Below are 23,854 nucleotides of genomic sequence, written 5' to 3' on the forward strand. Positions count from 1 at the left end.
AATTATAGGCATTACATAAAATTCTACCTTACATATGTAATTATCATATTTAAGAGCAGGTTATATTTACCAAAATTTCAATGGAGGAATACACATAGAGTGGTTAATACCTGCCTCTGGAATTATTGTATAATATCCCACCCAGCACCGGAGAGACAGTGGTTTAACTTGGTAATCTATCACAAACTCGAAAATGTTTTTGTCCGAAATAAAGTTTGTTCGAATTGGAAATGAAACTATTTTCCGGATGTAAATCGCGTATATTTGTTTTTTCAAACAAACCGACGTTTCGGGCCTTTTACAGGTCCCATGGTCACGGTTGACATGGTCAATGGGACCTGATAGGTAACCGTTTAACTTACTTTAGTAAAATTAGTAGTACTTCTGTCGTGTGATGAGAGTGATTACCCATTGTGTTCCGGTTTTAAAAGAAAGGTGCTGGTAAAATTACAGGTACATGGGTTTTTTCTCAGGGTGACGGGAGCAGTGGCAGCATCCCTCAGATCTTTGCGATTTAAAGCTTTGAGCGACACGCGACCGAAATGGATATGCGTGTGACACGCATTGTTACGCTTGACATCATAAAAAATACTGAAATTGAGGTAAAAGTTTGGTGTTTAGAACTAGTGAGCACATTTGAACAGCTCTTAATTGTTATGTTATTCCAATATACATTGCGCCTTTTACGGAAAAATGAAGCATCTCTGAAAAAATTATGTGTCTCTGTTTTTCCTTATACATTTATTTTTTAAAGTGGTTTGACATCACAATTTTTTACAGTTAAGTATATCACCGGAAGTGCGATATTTTATTTTCTATTTTTGAATTATTTCACTGAGTTAGTGTATTCAGAAGAAAAGTTTTATAATTGTAAGTGACAATATGACTATTTTGTTCACTGATGGAGGTTTTTGGAGTGAGGTATTATCGCCTCTATTTTTATTTCTGGAAGCTTCAGTAAATATATACTATGCCTAATCTAATTCTTGGTTATTATTTAGTAGAGTACTTACTGCTCTACAAGTGTAATTCCTTCCGCTATTTGTTGAGCATTGTGACGACCTCTGTGGTCGAGTGGCGTGCACACCGGTTTTCATGGTGTCGCTATTTCTGAGGTCCCGGGTTCGATCCCCGGCTGGGGCAAAGTGGAAACTAATTTTTGTATATTGTCCCGGGTCTGGGTGTTTGTGGTACCGTCGTTGATTCCGATTTCATCGGAGCAACGTATATTTATATAGTATTTACTGACCTTTCACAGTAGGTAATTTTGAAGGACAATACAAACACTCCCACGTACCCACACATAGCCCCGCACTAGGGAAATCATGTATCGCGGGTGCAATGACGTGTCACGCACTCTCACAAAAGACACGTTTTACCTGGTTGTGGATTCGTATACTTGGTGTAATGCCACTTGTGATCATACGTTAAGTGCTTTTATCGCGCAAAGTCATTGACTTACAATTATATGGACGTCGGGTCCGCGCTAAAAAGTGTCCGCACTTGTAAGGCGCTAAAATCGTATACAGAGCGCGACACTCCGCTTTAGTCTTCATTTGTTCTACGGACAGCGCGATACTGCGATGACATAACAATTTAAATTTCGAATAGGTTGACTTGGGACATTTTTTTCGTGGTTTTTGTATTAGACCCGTCGTCCATTTATTTGTAAGTCAATGCGTAAAGTCATAAAAATAATGCAAGCTACATGAAACAAATTACGAGAGCTATACAGTTCAAAAATCATATTGACCACTGTCATGACGCATTAGTCATTAATTGTTTTTTCAAAATTAGTGACACACTTTTGTATATTACGTTTCGCTTTACATGGACAAAATGGCGGAAGAAAAATGCACAATGTTTAAAATGATCAACAATTTATTTTTTTTAAAGATTTTTTGTAACGTTTAATGTCGCGTTGTAACAAATAGGATATGTGCATTTCCTATGTACATTTCATAATTAAAAAAGGGTCGTCTATTATTTCATACTTAGGTAGATTTCTTTTCAGCCACCTCTCGTATATAACTATATATGAAATTTAAAAACTCTCCTATTTAAGCATAAAAAGCAATCGACTAATTTTGTACGTAGGACCTTTAAAACTTTCTCCTGAAAAGTTGTTACACTAAGCATATGAATTCTACAATAAACATCCAACATGCAATGCGTGCAACGTTAGTACCTCCCGTTTAAACGTTAAACATCACTTAACCTATTTAATGACAGAGTAAGTGGCAGAATAACTATAGGTATGACTCATTAAAACTGGATTGGCATTTTAACTCTTATTAAATACTTCCTTGAAGGGTTTATTTTATTATAATTGGGTCTAATTAAGTAAGACAATAGAATATTGTCGTTAAACCGTCAATTTATAATTTATTTTTTTATAATACTAAGCAACGGGATGAACAAGTGGTGTGCCTGGTGGTAAAGTACACGATTGTCCCTAACAGTTGCAGCGGCACACAGAGCTTTAAATCATAAAGATCTGAGGGGCATTGCCACTGCACCCGACACCCTGAGACATAATTTGACACGTCTCATGTGCATGTAGTTCTACCAGCACCCTTACTCTTCGAAACCGGAACGCAGTTCACATTACTGCTTGGCGGCACAAATAGGTAAGGTGGCAGTACTTCCTTGGATGAAGTCCTTCACAAGGAGCTCTACTGCTACGAAATCATCATCTCATATGAAAAGTGATTTTATTTTACGCTGCAATTTTTTAGTTTTTATCACTTCTTTATTACGTGCTATCTATCTACGTATGAGATTTTATTTTGTGTTTGTTATACTTTTTGTAGTGTAACAAACACAAACTACAAACACTCCCCTCCTTATCAGAACTAACGTTATCGTAATTTTTAGCGAAATTGAGTTATTAACATATTATCTGGAATAAGCGAAATGAGACCCTCAACCTCCTATAAGCGGTTTTTTAATATTTTATTTAGTTTCAGTTTTATTATTAAGCAAAATCACCGTAATTGGCGTTCGCCATAAAATGTGGAAGCGATACGCTTCGCGAGAATTCTTGGAATATCCACAACAGTAAGTTTACTTTTGTGTTTAGAAATAAGGTTGACATTTACCCTATTTAAGACGTTTGTAATATTATTATATTCGCCTGTTTCCGTAAAATCCGAATGCCTCCGAAACTAGGTCTTTAAAAAAGTGGTACAGTATGATACTTGGTACCGTTCTTATAATAAGCGTCATAGAGGCGAATTTCAATCTTAATTGTCCAGCTTGATATGCTCTTGACCCTGTACTTAGAAAGCAATTTTCTAGAAGATTTAATTGTAGTGGTACGTTTATTATATCTATTTCAATAAAAAATGTACTTTATACTAACACGGTCTACTTATTCCTCGAAGGTATATACAATATGTATGAAAGTATGTTATAACCACATTTACGTAATTATTAACATGTCTATGTAGGACTTCATTTAGATGTATAATAAATTCCATAGATTTACAGTTCATTACAAATTGTAGGTACAACGAAATACAATGGTTTTAACATTGCCTTAATCTTATATTATTCAACATATAAATACATTTATCTTTAATTTTATTTACCAAACGTATAATAAGACATTATAAACTTTAAAATAAGACCCTATTTTAAAGTTTATAAAACTGAAAAGTTTACCACAACAAAGTTAATTAAACTTTGTACCCATTTTTTTACTAGCAAACAAAGTAAAGAGAATGTTATAAACCGGTTACCATCATGAACCGAGTGAGGGTTCAAGGGTATCGATTCGGTCGCATCTATGACAATGCGTTTGCGCAGAATTCTAGTATAACTAAACAGTAAGATAACTTTACCGAGGCATTTAAGACAGTATAGACATTATATTAAAATAAGTAGTTCGGGTGAAGAATCGACATTAAGAACTAAAGTTACAGCGAAATTATAGCTTGAATAAAAATACTAAACACTTATTGTTAAGGGCATGAGGACTCAAATTAATGATCTCAGTACAGAGTCCTAAAAAACCGACCTCAAAAGTTCGTGGAATTACATCTATTTGCCAAGTTTTATTGAAATCGGCTACCGAAAAGTGCTCAAACCCGGATTCATCCCCTAGTTCGCCACTATACGGGACTTGACACAGGATACAGATAATCGGTGCTCACTGCTTAAAGTGACTTAGACAGAAAAACCCTTACATTGGAGCGTAGCAAAATCAACCATTAAAATAATTGCTCCTTATAATAAAACTTAAGCGCTATTTAGAAAAATGAGTCTTCATACGTAAACAGCCATCTTTAGAGGTGAATGATTTTCTTCAAACTTAAATGGAACCACTATGAAGGTATCCTCTTTCCAACAAAAAAAGAATCATCTAAATCGGTTCACCATTTGTGAAATGGAGTTATCGCGTAACATACATACAAAAAAAAACATGCAGTCGAACCGAGAATCTCCTTTTTTTGAAGTCGGTTAATAAAAGAAAGAAATGATTACAAAATTATTTTTTACCAAAAAACATATTCCAATTTATGCTATATACGATTTGTAAAATATTTTAATATTATTTTTTTACTAAATCAAATTTATGAATTTAAAGCAAATTTAAAATAAGGTAATTAAATTAATAATTTTTGGAACTATAGTTCAGAATAGGGTAGTTTACAATGACATTAGATATAACTTGTTGATGACCAACACTATCTTAGTCAGCCATGACCATGGGACCTGTAAAAATCCCGAAATGTTGGTTTGTTCGAAAGTTGAAATGTACGCGATTTTGATCGAAAAAATAGCTTAATTTCCAATGTTATTTATACAAAATCGCGAAAAGCACTACACTTTCATTTCTACACTTGCTAGTACTGTAGAAATGAGAATGCAGAAGACTCGGTCTACAAGATGGTGGCTGTCGTACTGACAGACAAACTGTTTGTTGAAAAATGTTTTAATAACATGCTATATGTATTTATTTCAGACAGTCAATAACGTTTTTGTAGTAGTAGCGCTTCTTGTGAAAGAGCTCGTCCTGAGACGTACTGCCACCTTTCCTATTTCTACCGCCAAGCAGTAATGGTCACATTACTGAGTTCCGGTTGTGAAGGGTAAGGGTGCTGGTGAAATTACAGGCATATGAGACTTGTATGGGCAGGCGTGTCGCTTACTACCAGGCGCACGACTTGTTCGTCCCATCACTTAGTATTATAAAAAAAAACATAATTATTATTTTCTTTTATTTATTTTGTTATTACGGCTAAAGCAAATCACTCTATATGATGTCTTGTGCCTGTTATACAGAACTATTTTCATTAAACAAAAACCTCTTTACACGGTATTAAATACAAACAAAAAAATTTAGTTCTCCGTCTCTCAATACACGTCTCATACACGTTTGATATGTTGTTCATTGAGCAACAAAAGCAAAAAACAATGAGTTAATGCAAAAAAGTAGAGCAAATGTTCTGCGTTTTTATAATACGAATGTTTGGATTAGCAAAAAATAAAGTTGTGTAGAAAGTAGACGGTTCAGATTTAAGAAAATACGACATAAATAAATTGATTAGATAATTCTAGCTACTCCCACTTTCCGGATCTATTCAATATAAACTGTGGACAATTTATATTGAGTAAGTCTACTGTTTGTCTCCGTTTTTGTATGCTATAAAAAGTGTTTTTATCTGAGTAACATTAGGTATAAGTCACATAAACTTTCGTAAACAATTGATGGATTTCAGTTATCAACAAAAATAATCCGATAGCAATAACTAATTTTAACATAATCAATCAAGTGTTGTAAACATTCAATTGCTTTTTTTCCCAATTTTTATGCTATGCAATGTTCATTTAAAATCTCGTAGGAGAATATTCAAATATAATAAACAATTTCTTTCAGGCCTGAAGTCATAAATTTAGTTAGAAGGTAATAAAATTAGAGCTTTAAAAAGTTCCTTCGATTCTAACCAGCGACCTCGCCATACCGTGGCTGACGCTCTCCCAACTGAGCTACGGAATGAACCAGCAGACCTTACGAATTTCTCTGCGTGCTTGCAGATCTTTTTTTGGATTTTTTACGGTAGAGCTATATGTGAGAAATCTATGAAAGTTTTTATTCACTTGTATGCGTTCGATTTTTGTATTCATAATTATAATAAACTAGTAATTAATTAATGATATAATAATTAATGGTAATATTCAATAAACTTTATATTTTAATGTTACAACTTAGAAATATGTTTATTTATTTCATTTATTAGAAAAGAAAAATGTAATCTGCACTAGTAACTATTTAATTCGACTGATCTTCACATAGTGGTTTAACATTGCACAGTCAGTGCGGTTAGCAAACATTGCCAGGATGCGGCTGTTGACACTGCCCAGAGACGGCACTTTGCGTCCAATGGCATAAAAGTCGTCAATGATTATAAGAACTTTTTAAAATAAATAAGATCCCTAAGTAAGTAACTAAAGCGCTTGTGTTATGGAAATCCGGGGATCGAACCCGGGACCTCAAAGATGGCTACACCATGAAAACTGGTGCAAGCCACTCGACTACAGACGTCGTCAAAATGAATTGCACAAATGGTTAGACTGTCTTAACTTAATTGACATAGAGCTGAATTTAAGTCTTAGAGACGTGCCGTTGCTGGCGCTTAAAACAGGTTGTTTCTTTAAGTTTTAAAAGTATGAAAAATATGATGCGAGTGGAGAAAGCGAGAATCGAGGTCTATAGTCTCTACCTATCCCAGTGGGAGACACACGTCACAGTATATATGTAAGTGTTATGATTATGTCACATTGAAATAAAAATGTTGCAATTGGTTAACTGTTAAATTTCAAACTGTGTCCGATTTTTCGCGTTTGAGCCATAATTAACTGCGCATGAGTCGGCCGCACTTAATACTGGTAGTAATAATAGATCGCCATTACAGAAGCTGGGTTTCGAAGGATTTTCTCATCATTTTGATATGTTTTAAATACTAAAGGTTTTTTTAGTTTAATTATTCTCACAATTACTTTAGTCCAAACGAAAAATGGTTCCGTTAAATATAATAAATACGTACATAGACTTTATACGTATCGACGTTGTATCGTTCAGGAAATACAACCTAGGATAAAGAAAAGAGTTCCACTTCCTAGTGTACGTCTAGTGACGGTAGATGCATACCGTATTGTGCGATTTTGGGACATAACATTTGGAAATACGTTTTATAATATTTAAAGCAATAATTTTGGGGAACGTACGTTAATTTTCTACGCTTCATGTGACAAGGCACTGTTTACCAGTGATGTGTTGGTATGGAATATGACCCGTGTGAGTAATTGGAAACTAAGAGCGTATTACATGAACTACTTGGATTACTGGTAACCTAAAAATAACACAAGCTACTTATACATCTAAGGAGTAGTATTTAAATATACATTAGTTAGTATAAATATACAATATACTCATATAGGTACCAATATGTCCAGCCATCGCCTGTACCCTCGCCTATTTAGCCACCAAATGGACTCTGATTCCTAAATTTAGTTTAGTAGCAGTAGAGTCCTTGTGAAAGTCTTCGTCCAGAGAAGTACTTCCTCCTTACCTATTTCTGCCTCCAAGCAGTAATGTGAGCATTACTGCGTCCTGGTTTTGAAGGGTGATGATGAAATTACAGGTACATGGGACTTGTCAACTTATGTTTCAGGTTGACGGGCGCAGTGACAGTGCACCTCAGATCTTTGTGATTTATGGACAAACTTGTCACTTGCCATCAGGTGCACGAGCGCGACTTATTCGCCCGTCACTCGGTATAAAAAAACAAAATTACTCCATTGTTCTATGTTACTAAACGACTTTTGATATACTTCGTGCCGTTCCCGTACCCCATTACATGTTATACTGTTGTCCATCTCAAACATTCGCCATTAAGTCTCTGCCTGAAATCTGAATTCTAAAGGGTGAGAGAGTTTGGAGATTTGTAACACAGGCCTAGTTACCTAGTATGGACACCAATCTCTCGCTTAAGGTACATAACTTTTAGTTTGATTTAACTGATATTCAGTTTGTAATTGAAACAATCTTCCTTTTGCGAGAGTGAATAAATATATTTATTGTTATTATTGTATCCATTTTAGACTCTCACCTCTCCCGCGGCCTAATAGATCAATTTTAATTTTTTGAGTGGAAAAGGTGGTATTCCTCGATAATGGCCCAGTCTGCCGGGGTCAGGGACTCAAATTAAAGAACTAGGACGTGCATTTGTGATGATATCCAATCGCCTCAAGCTGCTAGCGAGTTTAACTGGAATTAACCCGTTTGCAGACAAAACAATTGGGTATATTTCAGTGTAGGTCACATCTCACATGTCATTGATCTTCCACACAAATTTAAAATCAATAAAAAAATAAAAACATAAAAAACACAAAAATCCCGAAATGAAATTTTATATCTGCCAAAACAAAGTCTAATTCGGAAGTGTTTACAATATGCTTTTGCACTTATACATACACAGTAATAAGAACGCAAGATCGTGGAATGAACGAATGAATCAAAGTTACTTCTTACTTAAGAAATTGTATTTAATTGGTAAGCAGTAAATAACTCCCGCGACGTAAGATGCAGGTTACAGGGACATGGGTAAATGTGATTATAGGTGAGTTATTAGCGATTGCAGGTAACAGGTGTAATAACGGTCAAAGGTAAAGAGGCATTAACAATCTATTGAGTACAATTACTCTATAGATGTTCCGCGTCTTGCAAATTGTGCTTACATCTGCGTGAGTAACGCACAAGCGTGTGAAACTCAATATTTTACTAAAACTGAGTGTTGGCATGTTGAATTACACTTTTTGCAATGAACATGCTTTGATAATATATATTTTAAAACTTTAGCCACATAAACCTTTATGTTTGTATAAAAAAAGTTACTAATAAATTTTTATAAAACCGCCAAAAAGATATTGATGTAAAATATGTATGATTGATTTGCAGCAAAGATACGTATACTGCTCGCCTTATCATAACTAAGGTAATCCACTTTTTTGAGCAAAACTGAGTTATTAAGATATTTGGGAGCAGGAATCGCGATGTATTATGCAACCCCCTCTTTTTTTTAAAATATCTATTAAGCATAATATTTTTAAGTATAATTAGCGTGGTTTTGTAGTAGTAGAGCTCCTTTAGAAAGATCTCGTCCAGGGAAGTACTGCCCACCTTACCTATTTCTACCGCCAAGTAGTAAGGGTCACATTACTGTGTTCCGGTTGTGAAGGGTAAAGGTGCTGGTGAAATTACAGGCACGTGAGATTTGTCAACTTATGTCTCTGGGTGACGGGCGCAGTGGCGGTGCCCCCAGATCTTTATGATTTAAAGCTCTGAGTAACACTGCAGCTGTTATGGGCAGGCGTGTGGCTGTCACTTGCTATTATAAAAAAAAAAATTGACATTATTTTAGGTGACAATAAAACTTTAGGTTGTAATAATATCTCGAAAGTTACCGAAATACAAATGCGTTAGTTATGACATTAAATTATGGATATTCCTGCCACGTGTACCATTTAGCTGTAGATCAATAGGTCAATAAAGCTCCTATGTCGGGTCTCAAACAGTAATTTTAATAATTCTGGGTATGTGAAATTGCTTTAGTTTAGAAAATGAGTTATTGATTTTAAAATCCTTATAAAAGTAGTGAAGGGGAGCCGGGGTGAATGCACGCGGTGGCACGAAGGGTAACAATATGAAAGACACGTTGCCAAAATAGGGTACCAGCTAGCCTTAAATACACGATTCACTCAGGTTTTACTTTCCCTCTCCATTGATGACTCATTGTCAAGACGATATTTTGCCTACTGTATTTTGTCTTCTCTGGTCGTGTCGTATCATCATGTGTTTACCTGATTAAATATGCGTAAACATTTACAAAGGTATGCTTGTTACACAGAATTCATACTGTTTTTGGAGTGAAAATATAACTGACTATTGTGAGGTGGTTTCAGTTATTAACGGAAACGGTTTTATGTTCAGGACAGTATGTGCGAAAAGATTATATGTGGCATAGGAGAGCAGATTGGTACTTAATTACCTATTCCCATAAATTATTAACTATTCCATAGAGGAGTAAGTTAATGTCCATAATCTAGAAGTTCATGACACTAAATCATTCATAGAAGGGCTCACAAAGAGTAAAGAGATAGGTCACTTAAATATATATTTATTTATCAATAATGATTACATTGTTATGCTTATAAAAACGACGTAAGACTCCTAACAATAACTTGAATGAAGAAGAATACGTATGGCATCAGCAGAAAATCAATAAAAGATTTACAATACGAAACCTCACGTCATCGCTGTCGATCTTTGCACCTTGAGGCGCTAATCCTTCGCTATCGTCGCAAATGTTGAATTAAACAAAACGGAATATGTTTTATTCACGAGGAACGTGTGAAACGTTTTGCCCAACTCACCGTCTAGCATGCGCCGTCGTGAAACAGAGGCATCCTCATCGAATTCCTCCAGTTGCCTAACTTTGTCCTTCGCCACATCCATGGCTTCACTCACACTGCTTTACACTGCACAAGACGAAAACTTGACCGCACAACGCTCACGACCGACACCCATAGCGATCCCTACAGCTGATCGCGAGGGTGCGGGTTTTGATTATTCCGCTTTATTCGCTTCAAAAACGCGTTATCGCAATAGCCGCATGCATATGACTAGTCGTAATCAACCGGTCGGCCGCTGATCACTACCCGTTCAATGTCAGCAACGAATGGACAACCAATTACACGACAGTGCCGCGAAAAAGGATTAGTGTCGCGATTCGGCCGAGTCTCGAATCGCAATAGGGCCGCACATGCGTGCTTGGAGGGTCTGCCTTTATGCCGCGCATGCGTCAAACAGTACTTTGTGTGCGGGAAACATGGAGCAAGTATTGACGCGATGTGATGGCGTCGGCGACGGCGGGACGCCACGGCTCACTGAATGCTGGGCAACGATTCTTCACAGATGGCTAATTAACTAAATAACTTGCAGCCGGCGCTGGCGCGTCACGAATACACAAACCTTCAACTTCAACGTTTGTTAGTTTCATAATAATACCTTACCGATTTATTTAATACGGTATCAAATTATCAATTTTTGAAGTGACTGAAACAAAGTAACAATTAGTGCATAATTGAAGTTTTAATTATTACATGCTGTTGCGTAGATTCGAATAATATTTATTTTTAGCTTTTGTAAGAGCAAAAGCAACGAACTTCAGCTTTCTTTGCCTCCATGAGGAAATGTACCAACTCCTAAACGCTGAAATTACTAGCAATAAAACTGTCTTATATTATTGCTATTAAAAATGTAACAGGCGCATCATTTCTTTATCAAAAACGTATATTCAACGTATCGTAATCATCTCGTCATATTTTTATTATAAATTTGAAATATTTAATGCGAATTCTATTTAATTTCATTATATGTTTATGTATTTATAACAAAATATGCGATGTTTGCAGTTCCCAGTGACATAAATAAGAGCGGCACTGGAAAAGATATTGAAATGCTGAGCATCAGACGAAATTTAGCAATTAGGCCATACAAAATTTAGTTTGAACACTATCGCCATAATGTTACACATATTCTCTAGATAGCATGAACCCTTGAAATGTGCAAATTTTATACCTCTCGGAAAATTGCGAATGCGTAGTGCATAATAATTATATTATGATTGTGAGCTTTGCACAATGTTATGTTACGAGTTTGTAATTTTAGTAACACCTATTGTAGTAACATGTACTTAAATTGCATATTTAAACGAGTCATGCGGTTCAAAGAACTTTTTGTTTCTTTATGTAATTCAATCTTAGTAAGTTTTATGTATGTTGTTGTTCAACTTAGTAAGTAAATTGGGACACACAAAAATTCTACATTGTTTATCAAATGTTAGAGCAATATTCCTCCTTCAATTAGAAACTATACTCAGTGTTGGCAGGTCTTACTGATTTATCAGTAGTCTACTGTTTATGCGCCGACGTCTAATGTTCTACTGATAATTAACGAAAAACTACTGTTTTTTTTAGAAATATGTCCTGTTTTAATCTTTACTTAAACAGATTTCTGCCATACATGAATGATTTTCGTTTATTTATCAGTAGAACAGTTGACGTCGGCCTAAAACAGTAGATCTACTGATAAATCAGTAGAAACTGGCAACACTGACTATACCATCGTTGGCACATTTTGAAACTGTATTTATTAGGTAGGCAAAGAGATATGTGATAATTGAGACTTTGGGCACGTACATTTTGTAATATGAAAAAGTTCTAGTAACAATTACATATTTGATATTATTTATTTATTTTAGATTAGAAATTTTATAACTTACTAAACATAAGGAGCTATTTATTATTATAATTTTACATTTAAATAATATTATTATTATGTTGTTGATTGTCGGTGGAGTCCGTTCAATTCCCCGGTCACCACAGAAAATCAGCATCGGGTTGTTATCCATGTTACAACCCGATAAATGCTGAGTAAAGACCATTGTGGATATCAACGATTGATAATAAGGTTTACTTTACATTTGTCATAAGAAAATGAGACCAATTGAATATTTTTTCTTTCACTTTTAAATAACACTTTATGTCATATACCTATATGTATAGCGTTCTTGCAGTATACAAAAATACTTGGTGTGTGGCTAAAGTGTTACTAACTTATTATTAATTGGTTGACACTTTGCTATTTGGACAAGCATTTGCCTTATTTGGGTGAATAATCGACCACAACTTGTTAATACGACTAGTACTAGTAGTAGGCGAAATAAAAATATTATCTACAAATAAATTCACTGCCTGCTCATGCAGTCAGACTTTGGAATCCACTTCCCATTACTGTTCATAATAGTAAATCCTTAGCTATCTTTAAAATGATAGTCAAGGAGCACTATTTATCCACGGTTAATTCCATCCATTTTATAGTCTGTAGTAATTTAAAATTTTTGATATTTTTTTTATTATTATTTTATTACATAATTTAATTTTGTTTTGTTGTGCACATAAACCCGTTATTGTAATTATTTTGTCTTGTATTTTTGTCTGTAGGAAGAATTTTTTTTTAGAAATAAGTAATACCTTTTGTTTGTGTTTTCCGTTTTACTAAATGTGATTTGTGGCTTTCCTGTACAAAAAATTATTAAATAAAATAAATATAAACAGTTAGTAACTTTAAGTATAGGTAATTTAATAATGTTGTTTGCTATGAGTGTGAACTTTTGTATAACTGAATAAGGCGATATCTTAAAAATAAAAATGAAGTAAACAGCAAATAGTTCCTATACATACGAGACCTATTTGACTTGACTACACATATTTGTATAAGGCAAATACGCTACACGACAAATAAGGTGCCCTCCACGCCACGAACCCAACGACGGCGTTCAGTAACGTGGTCGCACTCGAACTTGAAAGACGTGTTGAGATATTTCATATCTAAAAAATGGAATGGTCAAACGAAACGGTTCTACAATTCTTGGCCCAATATAAAGCGCATACATGTATTTGGGACCCTAAACATCCTTTTCATAATAAAAGAAATCGTGTTAACGACGCGTGGATCGATATAAAAAACAACATGGGAATTCCATGTACTGTAAAAGAACTCAAAAAGAAAAGAGAATCTTTGATGTCAGCGTACAGGGGTTACAAATGTAAAATCAAGAAATCGGAGAAATTAGGAGCTGTTTATCGTCCGACATGGTTCGCTTACAAGTTTATGGATGGATTTTTGAACACTATTTATCAATACAATGGAGTTCGAAATAATCAGGTTGGTAAACAAAACATAGTATTTTGTTAATTCACTACTTATTATTATTAAATACTTACGGCTAAACTTACATTTATACGTCGAGGAATATTGCCCCGTCACAAAAGAAGAGAAAAAAAAAGAGCGATGCCACATGCAACGTTGCGTCGGCGGCGACGGCGGCGGGCGTTGTGACAACGCCCATGGGCGACGCTGTCTTGTACTTTACATATACAGGGTTATTTATAAAATGCTTAGACCCTCGCATGGCTATTTTACTAACATCATAGTCAACAATTTTTGATGACTTTTAATAATTCATCGGAATTTACTTTCGTACATAAATGTAAATATTCAGATAGATCGCTCTAAACAGTGATAACTATGTGCGGTGACAACAGTTTCAACTTTACGCTAGCACCTTGTTTTGTTTCATATTGATAAATACCAGTCCGATGCAAAACGCAGAACGGGGGTGGGAGTCGTCAGGACTTGGACGCTTCAACTTATTACTACCAAAATAGTACTTAAGTTTATGTTTGGTAAATTTATTATGTTTTGTTAAAAGTCATGGAACATTATGGTCCTACGAGGTTGTTAGCATTTTACAAATAACCCTATTGAAATTAGAACTACAAGCCACATGGTGCGATGAAATGGCGCGAGGCGATGTAACACGGTTCACGTGAGCGAAGCATGACTCGCGTTGATCAAACAAAAATGATCGAAACTTTAAAATGATCGGATCATTATCAACACCTGTTACCCGATACCATTTTGATTCGATCCAACACGATCGACACATGTCTGGCTCGTATGGCACTCGGTGCGTTGCAATCAGCGTTGCGACGACGCAACGCACGAGCAGCGCCCGTGAGACGTCGCTCTAAGGACTAGTTCCGTCTAAAAGCGGCACTTTTGAAATAAGAATATGGCCATTATGTGGACGGTTTACTTGCATATTTACCTGTTTGACATCTTTATGACTTTTGTCAAGAAACGGACGAGGTTACGATACCGCGTATTTGGTGTATTTGTCGAGTAGGCAAATAAGGCAAATGCTTTATCAAACATACTATCTACACATGACGCTTTTTTGCCAAATATAGCAAGTACTATAGCCATATGAAATGCCACAATAAGACACTAATGTTTTTGCTTTTTTAGGGCGAACAAAATAACCATCAAATTAAGATAGAAGTCTCAGATACAGATGTCACAAATACTGGTGAAACATCACGCAATGAATATATATCCTCGCAACAAACGCCAACGTCCACGATACACAAAGATAATCAAGACAATTCAGATGAACTTCAGCGGGTGAAGAATCAAATGGATCAGACATTGAAAATCTTAGAAACTGTTTTCCAGAATCGTAATGACGAGTATGATGAATGTAATATATTCGGGAAACTTGTAGCGATAAAACTGCGTAAACTTCCTGAAGATCGCAGAGACATAATGATGTTTAAAATAAATGAGTTACTTTACGGCGAAAGTCAAAGCTACAAAAGGCCAAGGCCTCCCAGCTCGTCGGGACCTTAAACATAATGCTAATATTTCAAAATTTTGCCGGTACGATCACATACTACAGCGAATAAAATGGTAGAGAATCTGGGTCGACTCCCAAAAATGACATAAATCTTTGAGGAACTCTGATAATGGCTTGTCATGCACGAGATTCTGAACAACAAAGCGACTATAAATCATATTTACAAAGAAAAACTTAACAATGAACCTTCATGTATTTACTTGGCCGTTAGATATAGGCGCAAGAAAATACATAGACTGGTGCGATCTATATAGTACCTACCTACGAACAAGAAACCGGTGGCTCCATAACTGAAATTTAATGAAAGTTTCTTTCGGTGCATATTAATAATAATTTTCTTTTAATGAATAATTAATGAACTTGATTATTTCTCTGTGCTCTTACAATTTCGTATTATATTGTAAATTGAACCCATGTCTCTAACTTATCATTGGACAACTATATCTATACTCCGTCCAACCATTTATATATAACTTTTTATATAAGCATGTCTTCGCAGTTCCGTAATTATTGATATACAAGTATAGACAAAAAAATGCAATACTTTCTGAACTCTTTTATTTTTTAATTTTAGTGAAGAGACGAGATCTTTAGCTCGGATAAATATAATCTGTTGCCTAGATATTTATTATGTAACGAAGATTATTCAAGTCGATAAAATTTGGTACCTATCTAATAAATTATAATGAAATGAAATAAATTATAAACAATTATAATAAATTGTTATTGTTTATTATAATGAATTGTCGGATTCTTCTCCATATGAACGGGAATCATCACTTGAATCGTCATTAACATTAATTATTAATTCTTGAGCACACAAATTGTCACACGCAACAACACGATCCCAATCAGACAATATCTTTTTTTTGGAACCCGCTCACATTCACGATTAAAGCTTCTTCATAAATAAAATCGATTGTTATAAAAAATCGAATCGGAAACACATTAGGCCATAACTAATTGATTGAGAATTCGAGCTGTCAAAAGTTAAATAAATGGTTGGACGGAGTATATGCGCTAACAATTTTAAAAAATTACAAAAATAAACTGTGATATCAATGTGGACATGACAGTCAAGTTCGAGTGATGTCAGTTCAAAATAAACTTTTGACAAAGAATTTTAACCTGTTTTATAAAATACTTGTTTTGTAAATGACGTAGATATGCTCGAGTCGTCGTTTGCTAATAATTTCAAAATTATTATTTTTTTATTATATATTTAAGCTTTTTAGTTTATTGTATATAATCTTTAATTTGGAATTTATTATGATACAATTTATTAAAGTAATAAGTAAGGTAGAGTGACACAAGAGTCCGTTATTGTACAAAAATAACCCATAGGTGAAGGTGTAAACAAGAGTTAAGTAGTACGAGTCGTTACACCGATGACCGTGAATAATGAAAATAATCATTACATTTAAACAAATTAATTGATGAAAGGAAGTTTAGATTTAAAATTTAAAAAAATACAAGGTACTAGCAAGGTAGTAAAACACTTGCTTTTTTTACAATCGTTGATAAGTTGTACCTACCTTACAATTAGAATGCCATTTTAAATAGCATTTCTCACGAAAGTGGCCTTGCGTATATACCAATTCGCAATCTCTACATCTAACGACCACGGAAGTACTGCCACCTTACCTATTTCTGCCGCTAAGCAGTAATATAGGGTAAGGGTGCTGGTGAAATTACAGACACATGGGACTATGTGTGATTTATAAAACCTCTTCATGAAGAAAAAATGTCCCCATTTTGTAAATGACTTAAATTTCTTCATTAAAGAGCTTTTGTATGGCTCCTAAATACACCAGCCACTTATTTAGGTCACAAACGCGTAGAAACCACGACAGTGCTCTTGCGATTAAGAATTTTGCCTAGAGAAAGACTTCCGTAGAAAAAATATTTCCTATAGCATATTCATGGGCCCTCTTATACATACTTTTCTGCGAATGTAGGTCCTTGCATCCAGCACCGGCGCTTGGTCATGTAGCGGCCGGATGCAATCAATACCCTGACGCTCTCTAGCAGGCACACGATCAATATGGAATACTTACATAAAAGGAAGACGTCCCTGTTTGGGCGCCAGTGTCGCGCGGGTCTTGCGTAGTAATAAGAGTAACGCACGATCGATATAATTTTATTGTAAAAAGGCAGAAAGAACAAAGTAAGGAAAAAGCTGTAACAACAAACAATGGTACAAAACAGGTACAATAATATAAAAACATTCCCAACAGATCAAACGTAACAAGGTGAACTTACCCCAAACGGGCCTGTATTCGGACAAATATTGATGCTTTATAAGCAGTTAATGTTTCATAAGGTTTACATGATTGCGGTTTTTACGACTGATACGTCCTTTTTCTTCGAGAATTCTGATGGGAGTGACGACGTAATGAAGCAGAGTAAGAATGACGAAAAAAAAGAATTAGAGAACGATTCAAAATTTCAAAAGTGGCCAGGAACCGGAGAAAAGGGTGATAAAAAGGTGAGATGATGATGAAAGAGATCGCATCGTCACAGTAGGTCCTTGCATCCAGCACCTACGCTTGTCCATGTAGCAGCCGGGTGCAATCAAAACTCTGACACCCTCTAGTAGGTATGCACGCGACCAATGTGGAATATTTGCAGTTATTTTATCTCCAGGATCGGAAATTCGGGTGCAAAATGGTGCAATTATAAAATTATATTGGGAAGCACAAGCCTGTTTACTTCGCTCGGCGACCCCTAATGCCCTGCAACATAAGCAAAGCCGTTTGACTCTAAAGTCATTTTAACAGTATCTTATATAACAACAAAAAATCATCAACAGCCTAGCGTAGTCCGCTGCTGGACATAGGCCTCTCGTTGCATCCATCTGCTGCCAGAAACTCCGAGCATAGCTCGTTTTTCGTTCGTCGTCTTTCAAATGTTGATCGAACCGTATCGTGAGTGTCCACGTCTCTGCTCCGTATGTCATAACAGGTAGAATGCACTGATTGAAAACCTTTGTTTTCAAACTTAGCGGTATGCGTGACGAGAAGACCCGACGTAGTTTACCAAACGCTCCATCTGGCCAGAGGGCGTCCTGCACTACGTTTGCCGAGCCGTGGTCGCCACTCAAGAACTCGCGTCCCCCAACGGTTATCGGTTCTTCGACAAATATGGCCAGCCCACTGCCACTTCAGCTTGCTTATTCTACCAGCTATGTCGACGACCTTAGTCTTATTATGCAGACAGTCTTATAAACCAATTATATTTCCGGGCCTCGATTATCGTAATTATAGATAAATGATTGCATTATGTCAATGGATATAGTTCGGAACAATTAATCGCCGGATTGTCAGCTAAGCTATTTGTTACGTCCCACAAAGGTCCGATCACAGGTTTACAATAGTCACATTATTTTATAGCGAAAGCCAATTACGTAAGAGCGTCTAAATGTCGGTTAAAATAATTAATGGCCAACCTAATGGCTTACATCATACAGCCTCCTTTGAATCCGCCGGTGATAACAATGCGCCATTTGTATAAAACTGCTTCTCATTAATAAATTTGGCAATTAAACCGAACGCCGACACGCTATGCGAGTAATTGTTTATAGCTGACTTTCTAGGGTTCCGTAACAAAATTGTTAAAGACCTTATGATAATTTAATGTCATAAACATTCGAAATTACCTATTGCAAATTTCGACAGTGTTTCAGTATTGTTGTAAGAAATTCGATGATCCTTTATATATGTTTGTGATAGCTTTACATCAACAGTAAAAAATATATACTAAATAGGTTTATTGCAGTAGTATTTTTTTAATAATATGATTTAGCTGTGTATGACTGTAATACAAACCGTAATAAATCATTTTTTTTTTTATTTACCTTGTGCGTACCAACAATGTTACTTACTAATCACATGCTCTGTCTTTTTAATCTTTTTTATTTTATCCCTACAATGAGTCATATACAGCATTACAATTCAGGAATTAGCTATTATTATATTCTCATTTGTTTACAATTTATAAGCCAGCTGTAAAAACGTTTCTTTATCGGCCAATGTCGACTTTGTACTTTTTTTTATTTTTTTGTTGCTGAGTCCTATGCAATAAACTGTACATAATTGGCAATTGACAGAGCCCCTGAACTGTAAATTATTGCTACGGAACCTGCATAATATATGACAAGTATGTTTTTAGTAGTCATAGTAATGGTCAACTCGTTACTATAAGTTAATGAATATATTACAGTGTTGCGCATAACGATTTTATAACGAATGGATAGTTTACTACTTCTGACCTAGTATTGAAAACATTATCAGTTGCTTTATTACTGTGGTACTTCATTTTACTTAATAATGTACATAAGTACTTAAGCAGTAGGACTGAATGTGAATTCATTGCAAATTTAGGCTTTATAATCCCTTCAAAGCTGTTTTTACTGAAAGAAAACTTACAATATTTTTAGGTAGGCAACCACTTAACATGCTTGTTTATTTGCAAAGTGTGTAAACGAATACCATAAATAACTTTTAAAGGAAATTTTTAGGGTTAGTGATAGGAAATAGGTGGGCTGTTGGCATCCTTTTCAACACTAATGGACGAATTTACAATTTCAACACAACATAGTATAAATAAATAAATTACGCACACTCTTAGGATCCGCAAGCACGTAAGATACAAAGTATTTATAAAACATCTCAAAATAGTTTTATTTTGAATAACTATCTGTACTAGAGGTCTTCCTTATATACTCTAAACCGACAGTAAACCAGTAGATCTCCTTGTAAAAGATTTCGTCCAGGGAGGTATTGCCACCCTGGGTGGTAAAAACGGGGGCTTTTGTCACCCATTGGATACGGATTCTAGGGTTGGTTGGCGTGCCAAGTATTCCCGGCATGCCTCTAACGATAGAGGGGGGAATGCTGATCTCCCCAGAGCAGGTCCGTGGTGGCGGACAACCGCAGACATGACCGTGGATCGTAAACCACAGCCCGGTCCCGTGCGGGGTGTGGGAATACCGGCGGTTTTTAGTGAGTAAGACTCTCACATAACCACCGCGCCTGCCCAAGACTCGGTGGCATTCATGACGGATTTTACCCCGGAAAAACCTACCTAGCAGTAATGTGAGTATTATTGCGTTCCGGTTTTGAATAGTAAAGGAGCAAGTGAAACTACAGACACCTAGGACTTGTTAACTTTAAGTCTGAAACTTTGGCCACACCGCGAGGTAAGCTAAATCAGCTTTAGCTCACGTAGCCGCGGTATGTTTTCATACGTCTAATCACTCTGCGAACTAACAAAGGCTAACCGAGCTAAGGTCACTTAGTTGGTTGCATGCAGTTACGTGAGCTAAGCTAACATAGTTTAGTTTCGCGGTTTCGCAGTGCCCTCAAGATCCTTGCGACTAAAGCTGAGCGGTACTGCAGCTGTTAATGGTAGGAGTGTCGCTTGCCACGAGTCTCACTAATTATTCGCTCTCATCACTTGATATAAAAACAATAGAAAAACAGTTTTTAATAATTCATGAATAAGAGTCCATACCCTTTGAACTCACAACTTTGCTAATTAGAATGTATTACGATAAAAACAACAAACAAAAGTGTTCAAGTGTTGTCTAACCTCGGTAATAAACTCACACGGTGGCAATTGTATGCAGACAATTGAATTTTCACAGCATATCGATCAGAATCACATAAGTATGTGTGTGGGATTATTAGATAACACACGCAAGAAATTCTTAACTTTTTACCAACATTCCCGAGTAAATTTACTGTGTAATTACAATTTGCATATGTGTGCGTTTTCTTGGCTCAATTGCACTTTAAATTAGCAGGGTAATGTAAAATTGGCTTAAAAGTTTACTTTTTCTCTTTTTCACATAGACGTAATAGTAACTGGGTCTATTATAGTAGTTACATGTTTAATCTGTGGTAATAGATAATAATGGAGGTGCGTGTGTCGCGTGTACCATTTCTGTGGTTGATCACCAAGCCATATTAAAAGTTACCAAGTGTTTTTGATATTCATCTAATTATATAATTTATACCTATATAATTTTAAACACTTCTTACACTATCCGATTTCAAGGGCTCTGCGTCAAGGGTGGATGTCATCTAGATAGAACGCCCGTCGCGCTCTCATGAACTTATATATAAGTCGCCCTTAACTAGGGACCCTAAATTCCTACGGTCTCTTTTTCGTTTTAGTTTAATATCATTTTAAGAGTATGTTCCGTGAATAAAACCAAACAAGTTTTCGTAAATTCGGCGTGGGGGAAAATTAGTTTTATTTTAACAAAATACTTCTTTATTATTTGCTATATTTCATTGCAATTAGTGCCGGCTTTACCTATAGTAGAAGGTCTGCGGTGCACAAGGGCGCAGGGATATAGGGAGCGCCAAGCGACACTCGCGACTCTTTTCCAAAGAGCTGTCGTTCCTCGCAGCGCAAGCGAAGTATATCGTTTATAATTGCGCCATTTGCACTATTTGCATATCCGAACACTGATGAAAATATAACTGTAAAACTATTCCATTTTGATCGCGTGGCTAATAGAGGGCGCCAGCGCAATTGCACCTGGCCACGATATGGATTAGCACCGGCGCTGAATACCATATTTCCTAACAATTAAAATGAATTTGCGCTCCTGTTCTACGTACATCCTATCATACTAAATTTAAATTAAGAACATTTATTTTCATGTGATTGTTTTTTTTAACATTCTTTAAGTTGATTATTTTTAGTAACAGCGTCACGCGGGCCTCGCGTAATTAAATGCAAAGCCCGGCCCACATGAACGTTTTTGTAGAAATAATGAAAGAGTACAGGAAGGGAAAAGAACAGGTAAAGTAAAGGCGTAAAGGCTGCAACAAAACAGGTACACTCTCTACTTAAATTTTATGCAGATTATAGTAGAAAGGACCTTACCCCAAAAGGGCCAGTAATTTTGAAAAATACTATGCTTTATAAGCAGTGCGGTTACATGATTTATCAATGCTACAATTGTAATACTTTACAAGCAGTTAGGTTACATGATTTAACTGGTCAGAATTTTTAGTGAAGTCGAGCACGTGAGCTCGCTTCGGAAATTTAGTAGAAAGTGGCGATGGAAAGAAGAAAAGAAAGTGACGAAGAAGAAAAAGGAATTTAAGAACGATTCAAAATTTCAAAGTAGATGGCCAGGAACCAGAGAAAAGGGTGATAAAAAGGTGAGATGACGATAAAAGAGGCAGCATTGTTACAACAGTATCTACTCGCATACTAAAGTACAACTCGAAGTGTAAAAAACGTTGGAAATGAGTACAAGGGTTGATTTAAACGTATTTTAGCATTGACTTACAAATAAATGGACGACGGGTCTAATACAAAAACCACGAAAAAATGTCCCAAGTCAACCTATTTAAACGTAGTGACATGTAAAGGAATATGAAAAAGCTAAAACGTTGAATTTAAATTGTAATGTCATCGCAGTACTGTCTAATTTTGCTTGCTTCGCTGTCAGAAGAAACAAACGAAGACTAAAGCGTGAATGACGCTCTGTATACGATTTTAACGCCCTATAAGTTCGGACACTTTTTAGCGCGGACCCGACGTCCATATAATTGTAAGTCAATGTATTTTAGTGTTTTTTAAACACATACGCCAAACCAGTTCGTCGCCACTGGTCGAAAAACAATCAGACGACATCACATCACGTCGATGATTTTACCATTCAGGCGGATGTAGGTTGGCTATTAATTAAAAATCAGCTGTTCCTTAATGAAATGTTATGAAACAGTTGTTTTTATTCGCGATTTCTACGGGGGTAAAAGTTGTTTCATTTCAAGTATACTGAACATTCCCTTAAAAGGCCGTCAGTTAATAACTTAGACCTTATATACATAGAAAGCTATTTATTTATGCGAAAAAAATTTTCGCAATGCGCTCTTTTGATAAATGGCACTCATTTCGGTGTAACCACACTACGCCTGAAGCATGACCAAAACAATACACATTTGTGCCGTGCATTACCTGTTATTATAAACAAAACAACAAACAAAATTTATTAGTCAATCTAACCATAAGAGAACGGAGTCGGATAAGAGGTATGAAACCAATAAATCAAGATAATTGAATCGATAACCTATAGATGGTTTTTTAATTATTAGTTTTAGTTCTATAGACCTTTCAACGTGTGGGTGTGTCGTTGTAATTTTCGTCAAAAATCGCTCGGTATCTAATATCGATACAGATACACATCAAATTATTGCGTAGCTTTAAAAATAATTTTGCAACAAAATTAAATTATTGAAAACCCAGTCGTGTGCCTGATAGTAAGCGACTCGCCTGTCCATACCACTTCCAGTGCCATTCAGAGCTTTGAATCGCAAAGTTTCGAGAGGCACTTCCACTGTGCCCGTCACCTTGAGACATAAATTGCCTGTAATTTCGCCAGCTTCCTTGCCTTTCAATGTCGGAACGCAGTAATGCTCACATTACCGCTTGGTGGCAGAAATAGGTAAGGTGGCAATACATCCTTGGACGAACTCCAGCACAAGGTGCTCTATTGCTAC

The 23,854-nt window shown here is 35.9% G+C and overlaps 2 protein-coding genes across 3 annotated transcripts in view; one reads left to right on the top strand and one right to left on the bottom strand.

The window, feature by feature from the left end:
- Positions 1 to 23,854, bottom strand: part of LOC113237127 (cerebellar degeneration-related protein 2) — a 119,741-nt gene that overhangs the window by 23,173 nt on the left and 72,714 nt on the right. Inside the window, exon 1 of one of the 2 annotated variants that reach the window (XM_026473420.1) lies at positions 10,441 to 10,719. The exons of the other annotated variant lie outside the window; for it this stretch is intronic. Within the exon in view, the coding sequence (XP_026329205.1) occupies positions 10,441 to 10,522 (82 nt within the window). The 5' untranslated portion in view covers positions 10,523 to 10,719. Of the gene's footprint in view, positions 1 to 10,440; positions 10,720 to 23,854 lie in introns of those variants that run through there. 2 annotated transcript variants of the gene reach the window in all.
- LOC113237129 lies at positions 13,547 to 15,714 on the top strand. Its single transcript, XM_026473422.1, has 2 exons — positions 13,547 to 13,795; positions 14,942 to 15,714. Exons 1-2 carry the CDS (start codon positions 13,601 to 13,603, stop codon positions 15,320 to 15,322), a joined length of 576 nt encoding a protein of 191 aa, XP_026329207.1. The 5' UTR covers positions 13,547 to 13,600; the 3' UTR covers positions 15,323 to 15,714.

Source organism: Hyposmocoma kahamanoa, unplaced genomic scaffold (assembly GCF_003589595.1).
Source record: "Hyposmocoma kahamanoa isolate Upper Pololo Valley unplaced genomic scaffold, ASM358959v1 93, whole genome shotgun sequence".
NCBI lineage: Eukaryota > Metazoa > Arthropoda > Insecta > Lepidoptera > Cosmopterigidae > Hyposmocoma > Hyposmocoma kahamanoa.

Coding starts and splice junctions, on each gene's coding strand:
- LOC113237129 (XM_026473422.1), top strand. CDS start 13,601: ATGGGAATTCCATGTACTGTAAAAGAACTCAAAAAGAAAAGAGAATCT. Junction 13,796..14,941: donor ATGGAGTTCGAAATAATCAG/GTTGGTAAACAA, acceptor TTGCTTTTTTAG/GGCGAACAAAATAACCATCA.